This window comes from Colossoma macropomum, unplaced genomic scaffold (assembly GCF_904425465.1).
Source record: "Colossoma macropomum unplaced genomic scaffold, Colossoma_macropomum, whole genome shotgun sequence".
In the NCBI taxonomy this organism is placed as follows: Eukaryota; Metazoa; Chordata; class Actinopteri; order Characiformes; family Serrasalmidae; genus Colossoma; species Colossoma macropomum.
Genome location: NW_023495014.1, coordinates 692,116 through 709,176, shown reverse-complemented (window position 1 = coordinate 709,176; position 17,061 = coordinate 692,116). Strand labels below are relative to the sequence as shown.

General features: G+C 40.3%; 1 protein-coding gene across 1 annotated transcript; it reads left to right on the top strand.

Annotated features, from left to right (window-relative positions):
* Nucleotides 1–3,899: 3,899 nt before the first annotated feature.
* Nucleotides 3,900–15,619, top strand: rnd3a (Rho family GTPase 3a). The gene is made up of 5 exons (XM_036561085.1): nucleotides 3,900–4,212; nucleotides 4,359–4,446; nucleotides 10,696–10,805; nucleotides 12,271–12,405; nucleotides 13,016–15,619. Exons 1-5 carry the CDS (start codon nucleotides 4,063–4,065, stop codon nucleotides 13,262–13,264), a joined length of 732 nt encoding a protein of 243 aa, XP_036416978.1. The 5' UTR covers nucleotides 3,900–4,062; the 3' UTR covers nucleotides 13,265–15,619.
* Nucleotides 15,620–17,061: the final 1,442 nt, after the last annotated feature.

Below are 17,061 nucleotides of genomic sequence, written 5' to 3'. Positions count from 1 at the left end.
AAACTTGTCAATTACATGGAAGATTTTAGTAAGACTGATATGATGTATCAAAAAATGCGAGCTAATAATTTGGTTAACTAGTGGAGTTGCGTGCAACTGTTTTTCGAAATTATGTTGTAGACAACTCACAGCATGCAACTAGTTGCATGGAAGTTTCATGATGTAAAGCCAGTCTAAGAACTCTGGAAAGCTCCACCCCCTGCGCACCAACAATTTATACATAAAAAAAAAAACATTTGAAAATTGAGAACAGACAATTGAGAACTGGATCCATATCTAATTCATTTTAACCATACAAACAGAATTCTACCACTATTTCAAAATGTCTGCATAATTCAATTGTTATGCTGTAAACAAAGTAATTCAGAGTGGTTTGATGTGAAATGAGTCAAAATTGTTCACAGTGGTGGTGAGAGAAACTAGACGTCTGAAGCATTTCATGCTTCTAAAACTACCTCACGTAAAGTTATTACATGAAATGGTTATAAATACGCTGCCTGATGCCTGAGACATTGTTTAACAAAGTCTGAGTCTTAGTCAGTCTTAACAAAGAGAGGTATATGAGGGTGCTGTATGGTGAAATAGTCCCCAAAGCAAACATATTTTTGGATTGAGCACTATTTTACCATAATCAGCATTACATATAAAAACTCACAAGACCTGTAGGTTCAACTGCCACTTTTATATTGTAAATAAATGGCTGTATATTTCTTTGCAGACATTGTTGTAGACAATTTTTCATATCCAGCTTTACACTTTCAAACCCCCCACACTGCAAAACACTGTGTTACTTCAAACAGCTGGTCCTTATCATCATGTTGACTTTACTTCTCAGACATTTACTAGTTTAGAAGAAAGCTCACAGTCATATCACAGTCTGTCATATTCTTTTCTTATCCTTATCAGTTGATGAGACATTTCCTGATTGTTATACGTAATGATGATGTTAGGTGGAGTCACACCCTGCCCACGCTTTGCTGTAGCCTTCCCATCAGAGGTGAGGTCAGTAGGTTTGATTGAAAGTGAATAAGCATCTTATAATAAAGATCTAGTGGAAAACTTGTCTGTAAAATAGACTAGCACAGTTTTGCTAATATTGTTGTATTCCAATGCATCTCTCTCTCTCTCTCTCTCTCTCTCTCTCTCTCTCTCTCTCTTTCTGTCTCTCTCCACATCTCCCTGAGTATTCAGACAGTACTATAATCAACAGTGACAACCACAGTTGGGTACAGCCTAGAACTTAGCAGACATGGTGCATTATATAGGCGACTAAACACACGGCCAGAGACAGAACAGCAGACATACATGACTGTCCATTAAAGGATTCAAAGCACTATTTGACTTTAAGGTTTATAGTACTGCGCAAGAAGAGGTTAGACAATGCAGTTGCTTAAGTAAGAGAAAAGTTAAAGGAAAATAGTTGAAAAAACTCCAAAACTCGAGTTTAAAAAATGAAAAATGATTTAAAGATACACAGTAAATGGAATTCCTAACAACCACCTGCAAGGCCTGGGAGACCACCATCAGATAAACAGCACTTAAACCTTCATCTTTGAGAGAGAGGAGAAAATCCACAAGTGTTTCTGTCCTTCCACTGTGAGAAGACAACTATGGGTCACAGAACGCTATGCAAATTAAATAAAGAAGCTGCTGGTGTTCTCAGAGCAATGGACTGACCACAACATCACCGCATGTGTTTGGGATTACTTGGATTGTGAGAAGCAGAAAATGCAACCAACTTCGAAGACTGAACTTTGGAGGTGTGGAAAATATCCCTGCAGATATCTCTGAAAAACTGAAAGCAAGTGTCTGGAAAAGAATGGAAGCTGTAATAAAGACAAAAGGTGAACCCTAAATACTGAAAATCGTTGCTGTCGGAATAAAACCTTGTATCTCCATTTTTGTCGTTTTTCAGTTTTTGACATAATTTGAAATTACCTGTTGGCCTTTATATTATGTGTAAATTTCATGAGGAATGGACCAAAAGAAACAGCCCAAAACGACTTGGAAAAAGTCTGGTTCCATTGACTTACATTAAAAGTAAAGTAAGTTTTTTCCTTCTCCTGTAACGATACCATTTTGGAGATACAAGGTTTTCTTCCGACAACGGCGAAACGTTATGCTTAGTTGTTGAGGCTTCTGTGTAATTCTCTGTTAAATATGCATCTTTTTCTTCTCTGATGTTGAAAAATTAAGAACTTGTACTTCATTGCCATTTTGACTGGGAATTTAATGCAAGAAAGGTGGTCTCTGACTTTTGCACAGCACTGTACATGTAATTAGGCCTTACTGGGCATATGGAACACAGACATTCAGTTGTAGCTCTCCACTCTGAGAAAAAACACGTATACCACTCAGAAACGGCCTGTGTTTGTGTTTCATAACGGAGAAGATGGAAGATCTATTTGGTAATACACAACAGTAAATGTGACTTGGCACTTCTTCATTGGTATAAATCACCTCTCCAGATGGAGCGGTGTAACTGTGTATTGATTCTAAAAGGCTACAGTGTGAGTCTCTCAATCCAAGTTACATACATTGATCCATGTATCCAAACTAAATTTCATTTGTTTTTGTGTCGCACGTTGTAAAGGAAATATATTGTCTTTTTTGTCTCCACTATTGCAAAGGTGTTCATTTAGGCTTAGTTTGATTACCATCAGATTTTGCACAGTTTATTGTGCATTGAAACTCATTTGCTAGTTGTATTGTATATTAGCTACTGAGATGAATGTTTTGGAATGTTTCCATCAGCCATTTCTGTTATTTAGAGCACTGGTAGTTGTTTTTTGGTAAACGTAGGCTGCTGTTCCACTGAATTTTCAGAAGTGCTACGTAAGTACATTATTATTATGTAAACAAAGTCATTGAAAGTGGGTTGATGTAAAATGCACCATTCTACAGAAATTTTCCAAGTCAGTATGTTTCACAGTGGTGGTGATAGGAACCAGACGTCAGGAGAGTTTAATTCCTCTAAAAGCTCCCTCACAGAAAGTTATTACATGAAAAATGTTTATAAATACATTGCTGGATGCCTGAGACACATGTTCTACAACAGTTTTAGGATAAAGTTTTGGCCTAAAAGATATATCATAGACATATTTCGAGGTTTAAGGCAAAGTAGTCCCCAAAGAAAACCTTTTTGTTTTTCAAATTTATGACTGTTTTACCTTTTATCAACATGACATATAAACTCAGAAGACATATGCAGCTCCACCGGTAATTTTGTTAGTCTGACAGTTAATAAAATGGCCACATTTGTGTTATAGACGTCATGACCCCTGGTTCCTATCACCACCATTGTAAGCAAATCTGAGTCAATGCGTTTCTCTACAATACACCATTTCTTATCAGGTCACTCTGAATGACTTTGTTTACATCACAAAGACTGAATTACGCAGACATTTTGAAAGACTGATAGAATTCCTCTTTAATGAATGTTTACGCCACCATAAACCTAATTCTTGTTGGAGTTTATTAAGGGTTGAAATAGAAATGTAAAGATTTCCTGGATGTATTATATGACAAAATATCCAACCGCTGCTTTACACATCGATGGGCTGCTGAAATGTGTTTTCTCTGAAGTGTTTTCTGACTATAGTCATTGGAAGGCGCTCTCAGGCGTTTAAGGCTCAAGACAGAGTGCTTTTGAAAGCTGGCTGAGTGCAGTTCACCGTTTACTACATGAATCTGGACGAGAGAAAGTTGGTCATACGTCACCGTGAAGCGTAAATCTACCAGCAGCGAACAGTGGAATGGGGGCGGGGTCGCAGCGTCGCTCCAAACACAGGAAATCCGATAAAAGGAAGATAGACAGGGTGAGGAGGAGCGATTGGCTGCGAAGCCACCAATGAAAGCCCGGCTCACGAGTAGTAGGGCAGAGACCGCGCAGCGATTGGCTGGGAGGCCGGCTATAAAAGACCATCCCACGCTCTAATGCGCGAGTTTGGAATTTCAGTGAGTAACGGTCGAGTCGCGAGAGGAGACCGTTGAAGAGGCTTTGGCTTTTGCTTCACAGACTCAGCGCTTCTGCAGAGGAGGACTCTGACTAAGAGAAACTCAATGAAGGAGAGAAGGTCCTGCCAGAAACTCTCACTTCAGCCCGGAATGGATCCGAGTCAGAGTGTGAAATGTAAGATAGTGGTCGTGGGGGACAGCCAGTGCGGGAAGACCGCTTTACTTCACGTTTTCGCGAAGGACTGTTTCCCAGAGGTAAGCACATTTTCCCTCAGTCATTTACGGCAGCCTTACTTTCACACAGTTTATCACACTCGAACTGTCCACATCCAGCTTTGTAAATGTTAGTCTAAGTTATTTCATGTTAAAAATCTGACTAAAATGTCGTATTTTTTGTGTAGAATTACGTCCCCACGGTGTTTGAGAATTACACAGCAAGTTTTGAGATTGACACCCAAAGAATTGAGCTCAGTCTGTGGGATACATCAGGTAAGAGTCATTTCGTTCTCCGTTAATGTCTGTCTCTGTTGAAGAAATACATCAGAAGTAGCTGGAGGAGACTGCTCTCTCTAAATGTAAGGGTTAAACTAATGCCTTATATGGGTGTGTGAGATGTGGACTGTTTAATTGTAGCCCTGTTGACCCTGTCTGGTAGGATATGTGAACGGTGGCAGTAATGGTTAAGTCCCAGTCTGTCGAATTTGCTTGCTAATCATTCATCATTCCACTTCTAATCGTGATATGGGCTTCAGAAATGTAATGTCAGTTACCCAGCCAAACCAGCAGCAAGAACAGTTAATCCTCCTTACTTACACACACCCTTTGTGCCAACACATTTTTCACACTGCACCCCTCCCTGGAAACACTGAGAACACACGCTGACACACACTCATTAGGGAATGAGATGAGAATGTAACTGCACCATCTCTCCTGAGGTACTGTAGAAAAAGCATAAAGGTCTGGACCCAAGAGTGCTACTCCACCTTTGAACGCTGCAAAGTAATGATAATAGCACTATTAAACTTTTCTTTTTTCCATCAGACAGCTGTTTCTCATAAGTAGTGCATCAGATATGCTGGGGTTTATTATATATTTGCAGTCGAATTCAGTTCCCAGCAGGTCGACTCCTATTCCCTCACGGGTCGGTGTGTTTTCGCACTCAAAGAAAGTTCCCTGAGGAACACCTCCAGTCTTGCAGACTGTAGACAGTTGTGTCCCCAGGCTAAACACCGTTAGTGGCTTCTCTGACCATTCACACTGATCCCAGAGCAGCGGGTGGAGGGAAGCAGATAGAGTACTGTATTAATCCCAGAGGGAAATGTTGTTACAGCAGCAGTACAAGGCACATCAAAGTTAGAAAGACAGTGAAAACTATAAGAGAGAATGGTGCAACACAGATAAGTAACCTGGATTAAAGTGAAATAAATCAAAATCCAAATGGAGTAATGCAGTGCTCAGTAAGTTTTTGTTGTCCACAAATATACTTTTACTTGAAATGTCCAGCTAGACAACCTGGCCCATTAAAGACAAATTCCACAGATTTTTTTCCAAATTTCTGCATAATTAAGTGGTTGAGATGTGACCAAAGTCATTCATAGTGGTTTGATGGGAACCAGACGTCTAATGCCTTTAAAAGCTACCTCACAAAGTTATTGCATGAAATATTTAGAATATGTTACCTGATGACTGAGACATTGTTTTGAGAGTTTTGTTTACATTTTAACAATTGAATCATATAGAAAGTTACAAAAATCAGTGGAATTCTCCTTCAAGCCCATATCTTAGTCTAAAGCTGTAGCTGTGTTGTGCTGGTCTGAGCTCTTTCCGACACTGAAGGTGTTATTCTGTTTGTTTTGTCCCAGATATTAAGGTTCTTGAGAGTTCTTTTCTTTTAATCCTAATTGCAATCTTAACGGATTTTGTGCTTGCCAACGTCATGCTTGGTACTTCAGAATGGGTGCGATTAAAATTCCCAGGCTCTTAGTATAACATGAGTTAGTGGAAATGGGGTTAGGGGGTAAGAGTGAATTGAGATTTGGACTATTAGGGAGGTTCCTACAGAAGACTGAAGCCTGTGCAGTCGCAGTGCTGTTAGACATGGTCTGTAGGTTGCATTTGAGTCACCGGAGGTGTATTTAAGTTTGACATGGCTGAGAAGTGTGTGTGTGTCACAGAGAGGCAAAGATGGAAAGGCAGGGAGAAAAGAAGCAGTTTAGAAAGAGAGATAAGTGGTGTAGTATCTCTGAACAGTATTTGTGTGTTGGCGTGAGTTCTTCTTTGGCCCATTATGTCTCTATAAAGACAGGCTCATGGTGTTGGTTTTACATGCCCTTATACATTGATCAGATTGTCTTTGGTAAGATGATCCTGTACCATTGTATGAAACTCTTTATACAACGTATATTACCAAAATTACATCGTCTCATCATCAGTTTATTTGGCTGTAGCCTATGAAAATGGGGTACTCAATTTGGACTAGCACCACTTTGCTGGCACCATTGACTCCAATGCCTGTCTGCTTTTCTCTGCCTCTGTCCCATTCGTGCTGTGTGTCTCTCTGTCTCTCTCTTTTTCCCTGTTTATCTGGAATACAGTTGTATCTCTGCTAGTTGGCGTCTTGGTTTCTTCTTTGTGTAGCCAAAGAAAAGACAGCTGCTTCTCCCCCCGCCCTGAACACAGCACCTCACCCTACCCATTGCTCAAATGGCCATTCACAACCCTTCCCACTGCTCAGCTGGCCAATCGTCCAGTTGCCAGTCATGGCCCTATCCATCAATCAGCTGGTCATTCAGTCACTAGCCTGTCAGGAGCACTTTATGAAAGTTCTTCAGTTCAGTTTTTCATGGTTTCAAGCTTTTGTATGAATGTTTCAAAATGCTTTCAGGAGAATATTACAACATATCTGCGTCAGTGAATTTGGAAACCCTTACTGTTATTTTTTTATTTTTTTTTTTAGTTGAGACACGCTGTGTCCAACGTGAATATTTAATGGCTTTCCATTGTAAATATTGACTTCAGGTCTTCAGTAGCTTCTGATCCCCATATAGATCCAGCTTTTATGTGTCTGTTTTATGGCACATCAGAGGCTTATGTCTCAGGACACTCTGTCTGAAACTAGACACTACCCTGAGACCCTTGCATGTGTGAGTATGCATGTAGGAGAGACTTTTCCCTGCAGGCTCTAACAGTCAATTTGTTCCTGACGATAGACCTCTTGTGTTTCTTCTCTTCAAGACCCTTATTGATAAGGGACCCCCACCTCCAACCCTACAGTCGGAAAGACCAGGGGCTTTACTTCCAGGCTTTGAAGACGTCCTATCTCCCAGTCAGCACTAATCAATAGACCCCACCCTCACACACACGTGCGCACACACAGCCACATACCGTTGGCTCTTATCCTGGGGTGCCTTTTGTCTCTGTGTTATCTGTGGAGAAGATAATGAGCTCAAACAGACAGTATGGTCCTCATTAAGGCTTTCCCCCCGTGCTGTTAAACTCAGCCATTTGCCCCCTGCGCACTCTGTCTTCGCTTTGCTTGGTGACAAACAAGCGTTTTTTTGACTGCTTGGCTTTTAAGAATGGCTTTGTTTGGCCTGTTGCCTTTCAGGCAGCGTATTTGGGAGGAAATCTTTTGTGATGTTTGAATGGTGCTTCAATTGGCACTTTGATCATGTTGATGGCTCTACAGGACCTGTACTGAAGCAAAATTGCAAGTGTAAACTGATTCTAGAATAGAATGCATCTTATATCAGGAAAGGGAAGGATTGAACTAGATTTTTAGAAGAAAATGAGAAGGTCATTCAGCAAGAGTATTTCAGTTTTTTGTCACTACTGGTTGTGTTAGCAATCCACCATTTTTCTTGATGATTAAACGTTATAGACTTAACTGAGCAATAACAGACCATGCATGCCCTTTTTAAGATTCCAGAATAATTTATTGGATAAAGAGAAACTCTAAAGCCATAATAAAGACTTCTATAAAAAAATTAAATAAATGCACTTTGCAGCAAAAATGCATAGAAGTCTGTTTCTAATCATTGCTGCTTCTTTAAGGAGGTACATTTTAATCTATAATCTTGTAAATCATTTATCCTGAGACACTTTTTTTTTTTGTATTTCTGTATTTTGGTGATGGAACATTGTAAGGTCTCTAGTTTGATCCAGATCTTCTGACTTGTAGTCAGGCAGTGCTACCTAAGCTCTTAAATAAACAACCTACCTAAACTGCTCAGTCTCTGCTCAGCCTGGCTATATACCGCCTGCTCTGGTTCTGTTCCTGCCTTCCGGGGCGCAGGAACTATTGTGGTGCAGATCCTGTTTCGAAGCTGAGCGAATTGGACCCGCATGCCTTGCATTCCACAGACGAAAGGTTACCGCCGCCACTCCACAAAGCGCCTATTGTGGAATGGATGCTGAGAAGGGGGGAAAAAAATTGAAAGCTTATTTTTTTGCTGAGAGGATTCTTACCTTGTTATCCTTAACGGAAATCAGATTGGACCATGTGAACTTCCAACAAGGTTATCTCCTCTTCTTGCATTTCAAAAGTGTGAATTTCCTCCACTCGCTGACCATGTTTCATTATCAGCACAGTTTTAGCAGGTGAAGCACACATGTCGTCTTCATACTGAGCGGCAAATTGAATCTGTGGTCTTAGGATTTGGTCACTGGAGGGCATGCTGACCACAATGGGAGAAGAATATGGTCCTAGTTCAAAATTTTCATTTCGGCTTTATAACACTGTAAAGTAATTAGAGCTCCACATGTCTTAATGTGGTGTCGAAACACACACTCTCCTACGTGGACCTCTAAAATGAAGCAAAGCATTGTAGGGTGTCAGTTGTCACAGGTGCATGGTGCCATAGTTAGCTATATATATATATATGTTTGTAAACAACAAACGAACACACACAGTCACTCAGAACAGCTGGCCATTCCACAAAGAAAGAATGAGTGGAAGGGCGAGAAGGGTTGTATGTCTGAGCAAGATGGAGAAAAATATGCTTTATATAGGTCTGTGCATGTCTTACTGTGTGTGTGTCAGTAAAAGGACATGTCCTGGAGCTCACTGTAACATAAGTTAATGCGATACTGCGGTGCGAACTGTGAGCTGAGGGATTTCCTCTACACAGGCAAGAAGCTTAGAGGTTACATCCTTCACTATATACCCCATATACAGTTTTATGCCTAAGTCAGAGACCACACTTTAATTTAATTTAAATTACAGTCAAAAGGGCCACTAAGTACAAGTTATTAATTTAGCTGCTTCAGGAGAAAAAACATAACAGAAAATTAGCCTTAATACCTATGTACGTTTTATTATTTATTGTGCCCCCCCTCCCCCCTTTTGCCTTTATTACAGCTTCCATTCTTTTTTTGGAGACTTGCTTTCAGTTTTTTTAAGAAATTTGCAGGGATATTTTTCCACACCTCCGTAGTTTAGTCTTATAAGTTGGTCTCAGTTTCTGCTTCTCATAATCCAAGTAATCCCAGACAAATTCAGTTGGTGAGTTCTTTTAGTACTGACAGTATCCACTATATGATCAGAAAAGTGTATTGTGATGTAATTTATATAAAATAGTGTATAAATATTGTCATATTGCCCACTGCTACACTGTATATACATGTTATTACATGAATAGATGTAGAATAACCGCAAACCTGCTTGAACACTGCCTATTCAAATCAAAGCACATGTGGTTGGTACATACATTCAACCGTCGTCTCACAGTCTCTAGGTTTTAAACTCCTTATTCCCAGAGAGCCACCCAAACGGTGATAGTGTTTTTCAAATGAAAGAGGCTTTTCTTAATCTAGCTATTTAGTGACAGTAGAGGACTCTTTATCTCCGGTTGTGGTTTTACAGAGATTATAATGGTTTTCAGTAGGAATGTCAAAAAACTTTGAGACTCCACCTGTGTTTTTGTTTTTTTTTCTTCCCTCTCATTGTGTTATTATCTCTTGGCACTGTGAACAGTAATTTTCTTGTCGTCTAGTGGCTCTCTCTCTCTCTCTCTCTCTCTCTCTCTCTCTCTGTGTTCCCCTTACTCCCCTTTGTATATGAAGTGGACATGTGATAAACATGGATTTTCTCTCTGATTTGTTTATGTCTGATCTCCTCGTGCTAGGAATATCCATGGTTGAGGTGGGCTGGTGGTGACACCCCCTCTGTGTGTGTGTTTGTGTATAGTATTCTGATTCAGAGCAGACCTCCCACGAGTCACGTTAGACACGAAAAACAAAATTCTCCAGATTCTTGGCTGAGAGCTCACTTTACATGTGGGAAGCTGAAAGAGTTTCTCTCTGCTTCTCTCAGGACTCCCAAGGTCCATTTATGGCTGCTTTTTAAAACCTGCACTTTAATAATTTTAATATTGTGCAAACATTAAATATGATTATTATTATTATTATTATTATAGTATTACTTTTCTCAGCCACTCATATTACCCAAGTAAAAATAAGCCTGCAGCTTTGTCAGTGGTAATTTCTTGGCATGTAAATCTGCACCTGCTCTGATTCTAGTGACTGCTAGCACTGTAATGTGGAAATTCTTTTAGGAAGTTCAATAAGTCATCTAAAAGGAACATATTTGTTAGGCATGAGATAGTTTGGTGAGAAGAGGTTTCTGTTTCAGTGGTAAGGCCAACGTACCCCATAATCATATTCCTGTTAATCCAGTGCATTATTAGTATTAGTAAGCACTCTGAGGCCTTTCTGATCAGGCTGTCTTTTGTGTTCCAGGCTCTCCATACTATGATAATGTACGACCACTCTCGTACCCTGATTCGGATGCTGTCATCATCTGCTTTGACATCAGCCGCCCAGAGACCCTTGACAGTGTACTCAAAAAGGTATGTACCATTTTCAGCTTCTGTTGCAGTGGCTTGAATCTCTCACCTCAGCTGTACCAAAAATCAAACAATATTCCCCCTCGCCCCAAATGTAATCAGTCAGCCAAGACATGTTTGGTCTAGGAAATCCTAAACAAACTGATTTAAATGGTTTCTGACACTGTATGACATGCTATAAAATGTAGAAGTACAAATGTTGAAGTACAAAAACAAATCAGGCTTCAGGATGAAAGCTGTTGTTACCTATGCAACTGTTTTAGCTTTTGTCCAATTTTGTACAGTATAGCATCAGAAACCACACAAGCAGGTCTGTTTAAAAGTTTTAAGAGTTTTAACAACTTGATGTGGCTTGAGGCAAGTGTTTGATGATTTAAACATGAAAAATGCTAAACTGGCTACTATAGTCATTATTTTGCTTATTTTACATTATATGACTTGTTGGCTACATTGTCAGCATGTAGGGTTGGGAGAAAATGTGTACATTTGATTTTTTGATAAAATGCTCCTTTAAGTTTAACCTATTCAGCATGCTGTACTCACATGATTTCTTGTAATGCTGAATTAAGTACTTTTTGGTCATTTGTTAGGCTGAACGGCTTGTACCAACAGACAAATCCAACCCTCTCATATTTCTCTGAGTTCTGAGAGGTTAAAAGTGAAAACTCTCACCATTTACTTGTTGACATTTTGCATTCTCCATTTACCTGTACAAGAAAGGTCTTCCTTTGTGTGGGTCAGACTTAAATATCATGTCAGACTGTTTGACAGGGATTAGGTGTCCTCTATTGGATGGGAGCTCTTTGGAACAGTACATACCTGCAAATTCAGGACTGCAGTAAGGTGGAATTACATTATAGGCTGTTACAAGTGTCCTCTTCAGGGAGGTCTCAAGTCAGCTCTGCATTGTTCTCTGTGCTGATTATGTTAAGAGTAGGGATAGCTGGTCCCAGGTCAAAGTGCCAGAGCAGCTTCTACTTCGAGTTCAGGGGACTTTTGGCTCTCTTGAAGCAAGATGCCAGTGCTAAGGATCATGGGAAAGGGAGCAAAGAGGGTGCTCATGTTCCTGAGTGAACAATCGGCTATGTGTATCATGGCGAACCGGATCCTGGCGACCACAGCAGAGGGCCATGTCTCCACACTGCATTATCCAAGATTAAACCCTCCGGTTTAAACACGCACACATACACCACAGCTTAGTCTTTGTTCTGCAGGGGTAAGGAATGTGGATCACCTCTAGCACTGTGAAAAGAGAGAGAGGGAGCAAGGACAGATAGAGAGACAGAAAGAAAGAATGAGCTAACAGATGTAGGGGTGAAAGAGAAGATAGAAGCTGGCAAGAGAAGATTAACAAAAGGAAAAGTAGAGAGAGATAATAAGAGCACCTGTTCTCTGTTCGTTTAGAGAAAATGATGTGATAGCCTTGGTGGGTTACATGGTTTGCTCTGTTTTCTTTTTCCTGTGGCAGTGGAAAGGCGAGATCCAGGAATTCTGCCCTAACACGAAGATGCTGCTTGTTGGCTGCAAGTCAGACCTGAGAACAGACCTCACTACATTAGTGGAGTTGTCCAATCACAGACAGACACCAGTGTCATATGATCAGGTGGGGCAACGCCAATGGACACTAGAACCAAACTTTGCTAAACTATCTTTCATACTTGAACCCAAGAGCAGCTTAGAATACCACTTCATCTTATCCTCTTGATGCTGAAAGCTGACCTTCAGGCAGCTTTCTCTGAATATCTACAATTGCTTTAGGATCAGAAGTTGCCTCAGTGAACCTAAATGTAATTAGATGTATGAAAATAGCTTTATTTAGTATGTATCATCCTTTTCAGAATATATCCCAAATTTAATACTGATGAATTTGATACTTTTCCCCAAAGTGCTACTCTAAGTAGCTTACTTGGAGAATACTCCATCCTTAATTACTTCCAGTTATAACTTGTTTTGCCATCTTAGCATGTTAGAAGCAATTACGATGTCTTAGATTATGAATTAAGATGAAATTCATGATACCAAATGAAAGCTCAGTTGAAGTTGACTGTTAGTCTTCATCAGTTTGGAGTAAATGAGCTGCATGAGAGTTGGAGATCAGACACTGAAAGATCCAAGGGTTCACATAATGAAGTAGGGTTTATCTGGTAATTGCTGTCAGATTTGGATTAATTTCACATCAGGAGTGACAGTCTTTCTGTGTCTCTCTGTTTCAGGGTTCTGCAATGGCTAAGCAGATTTCGGCTCCATACATCGAATGTTCTGCGCTGCAGTCAGAGAACAGCGTTCGGGACATTTTCCATGTGGCGACACTTGCCTGCGTCAACAAGAACAACAAAAACATAAAACGCAACAAATCTGCACGCTCCAATAAGCGCATCTCGCACATGCCCAGTAGGCCAGACTTGGCTGCTGTGGCAACGGACCTACGGAAGGACAAAGCAAAGAGCTGCACAGTCATGTGACTCAATGTGAAGGAAGACATTCTGGGAACTGCAGGGGGAGAATAGAGGGAGGAAGGGAAATTGTGCATATCCCTCCGTCCATACACATTGAGTAAAGAAAAGAAAGAAGAGAGGGGAAAAAAGGGAGGAGAGAGGGACACTGCACACTTTAAGTCCCTTCTTCCTCTCTTGGTTAGTGATTCCATATGCATCATTTCACTTCCTGTAGCCTAAGTGCTGACAGCTAGTGGAAGCAGTCCTAAGGCCAAGCCCTACCCACTCCCCTAAATTTATCCACTCAGCAAGAGGAAGCCCCTCCCTCTCGACCAATGGAAGGCCTTGCTTCCGGCTTCTGAAAGCAACACGACTTCTTCTCAGAACGGTTATGACAGGGTGGCAAGCTGGAACCTGTGGCCTCAGCAGGAAATATGAAGAGGAACCGGTGCCACAAGCATCAAATATAAGACTTAGCATATCTGTCTTTTTTTTTTTTTCATTTGAATGAGAAAAGATGCACACCAGGCTGGTGTATAAATCTTCATAATGGATGAGATAGAGAGAAAGAGTGAGAGACAGAACTGGGAACAGAAAAAGAGCAAGTAGGAATGATAGGAGTAAATTCTTGAACTGGTGTATTGCGGACACACAACTTTTACTTCTCTTTCAGCCGCAAATAACATTATGAAGAAGCGAAACGAAAGCCCAATCACTGTGGTTTTGAATCACTTCCCTTTCTTTAAGGCTATTTGTCCATAGCTGCTTGTCCAGTTGTTTGTTATTTTAAGTTTATAGCTGAGCTCAGCTAAAATTCTGTAGTATATTCCACTGTTGCCATGGATGCACAATCCTTAGATTAGTCTTTACTTATATTCCAACCAAACAGCAAATCATGCTCCCTAAAGTTTTTTTTTTTAACCAAAGAAGAATTTGTGTGGTTAAGTCCTATGACTTGCCACTGCATCAAATTGAGATGGATGTACAGTGGAGCTCGTGTCTCAGTAAAGATCTGTAACGAGACCACATGATGTACCGCATAGACTGGGTGTGGCAAAACAGAGGTTGCTTTGAGCTTTCAGTTAACCCTTAGAAGTCAGTTATTGCCAGTGATATCAAATGTCACCGTGGTTATCATTTCTCACTCATAGCTCTTTGCAACAAATGAGGAAATTCTGTCAAATGTGTCGATTTTAAACTTTCAGTCAATACCACGTGTGCTTATACGTGAAAGAGATTTAATGATTTGCCTTTGCTAAGAAGTTATTGTTGTGTACAGTCTTTACATTCTTGCTGTGTTTAATTTGTTGAATTAGAAGAATTTGGAACTCCAGACTCGAAACTGTCAATATAGAATGTAAATGGTATGTAAATGTAATTCTTTACATAACTGACTGTAATTTATCATTAAATCGCATAGCAAAATGACAATAACTCTACTTCTATGGGTTAACTTGCATCATAGGTCTAACTGCCTTTACTAATTACTGCTGTATTAGTTTGGGTTTAATTATAACTCATAACTAGCAGCTATTAAATGACTATGCTAATAATAATGATGGTGATATTGTAAGAAACTGGCCCAATAGCTCTAACTAGTCCAAGGCGTTTTCCAATCATGTGCTTTGTTTCTGATCTGACTTGCTCCTTATCTGACAGGCTTACTGTCATGTAATGTGAATTGTGAGAAGCTACATTTAAAGCTCAATCCCAGAGTATTTGTTTCATGTTTTGCTTTGTATGCCCAGTCTGTGAAAGGTGGAATAACCTTGGGTCAAGGCAAAGAGCTGCACAGTCAAGTGGACTAATCTGAAGGTTTCTTCTAAACTATGCAGTTTGTATCCTCATAAAATACAGAGAGAGAGAGAGAGGGAGGAGAGAGATAAAGAGATGGAGGCGGGTGAGGTGTTGTCACAACGCGGACGTCAATGGCTGAAGGACACAGTGGTCAGAACCAGGCGAAAGCTACATTTCTCTCTTCAGTGCCACTGAAAGAGAGGGGCTGCACTCAGCTCAAAGCTGATGCTCAGAAATATTAGGCTGACATGCCATTGTGTACGTAGCAGGTCAGTGATTGCACTTTGAGGTCCACCTTTTAGAAAAAAAAATAGCTTCTCTTATGCATTTCTATTCTCTTTCTAACAAAGATTCCTTTAGGCAGTTTCTTCCACTATGAACTGGTATTCACATAGGCAGTATTACCATGTCTCACTTTAGTGTTAGTGCAAGAGTATGTGTAGGTGATGAAAGTTGCTTCGAAAGTAGGCAATCTTGTTTTATTTTATTAAAATCTGTTTGTATGTTGTTCTGTTTGTCGACATAATATTTATTGGATTGTTCCCTTTTGCCCTCCTAATAAATGTAGAAATGAATTCAAAAGAATCTTTTTGATATGAAATGGCTTCTGTGAATCTGTGCTGTGTCTGTGCTGCAGCTGAAGTCAAAGAATCTTGCCGTGGATCACTCTTCTAATGTTCAGGTGTACACAGAGTTGTCAGTTAGGTACACTGACGTAACGACACGCATTGGCCTTCTACTGTAAACAGACAGATGAGAAAATGAAGGACAAACCTGAATAAATAAGTGGAGAAATGTAAGTGCAGATGCTTCCAGACTGGTGTACTGCATGATACAATTAGCAATTAGCACCCTACCATGCTCTATAGCAGTGGTCAACTGCCCCAGTCCTAGAGATCTATCTTCCCGCAGAGTCTGCTTCCAACTGCATTCTGCTATACCCTCAGCTATTTCATGTTTTCAGAAGCTCTGTATTGGCTAGATCAGATCTTCAGGAGAAAGGTTGGTGACCACTGTTCTGTGGCTTGCATAACATTGAGCAGGCGAGATTGACCTTGATTTGGGATCACTATGGCAAGAGGAAATGATCTAAGTGACTCAAAGAGGGTGACATGATTGTCCCCTTAGAGCGAAGAGTCACTGCAAACCAATTCAAAGTTATTCTGACTGATCACCTTCATCCTATTATGAAACATTTCTATCCTGATGGGAGTGGTCTCTTCCAGGATGATAATGCCCCCCAACCACAACTGCACAAGGGGTCACTGAATGGTGTGAGAAGTATGAATATACTGTAAATCGGATCTAAACTCAATCGAAAACCTATAGGAGATTCTGGACTGTCATGTTAGGCAGCACTCTTCACCATACAGTTCCATAGACTTGTAGTATCTATGCCAAGGTGCATTGAAGCTGCTCTGGTGGGCTGACACTGTTGTTTGGTCACCCATCTGTAGCTGCACTTTGTATACATTTACTGTAGCCCATATGTTGCTGCACGATTAATAATTCCCCATCCACGCTGTCCATCAGTGGAAAGTATTTCAGTTTTTGCTCATGTCTAGTGCGTATTTGAAGAGTTTTATGTCATTTTTGGTTATTTTTACTCTGATCTGAAACAAACATTGCAGGCATCACCAGAGAAGACATCCAGCATCTGTTGTTGTCTTCCCCTCAAATTAAAGCTGACATTCTGCACTTTATATTCATAGTCTCTACTTCTATTGTGCAGGAGTGTAGAACCAAAACAATACAACACTGTCGCTGTCCAATTACTTCCAGACTGCACTGTATAAAGTCCACTCTAGCAAGATGCTAGATGCACTGCAGAATTAGCAGTTATTGCTTGACCTTGATAATAATGGCCTCATGGGAAACTGCAGTCAGCTACAGAAGAACTGCACTGGGTAACAAAAAAATATTTACAGCTTGAAACTGCAGGCTCTGATGGTGAATCCTTTTATGTAGAGAAGGGACCCTGAATGTGTTATTTACAAGAGCCAGTTTCTATGAAGTGTAGTGTCAAA

What these genes read in the sequence shown, in the direction of transcription:
- rnd3a (XM_036561085.1), top strand. Translation starts at nt 4,063, where the DNA reads ATGAAGGAGAGAAGGTCCTGCCAGAAACTCTCACTTCAGCCCGGAATG. An exon ending in CGAAGGACTGTTTCCCAGAG is followed by an intron (nt 4,213 to 4,358) that starts GTAAGCACATTT and finishes TTTTTTGTGTAG; the next exon opens with AATTACGTCCCCACGGTGTT. An exon ending in CACCAGTGTCATATGATCAG is followed by an intron (nt 12,406 to 13,015) that starts GTGGGGCAACGC and finishes TCTCTGTTTCAG; the next exon opens with GGTTCTGCAATGGCTAAGCA.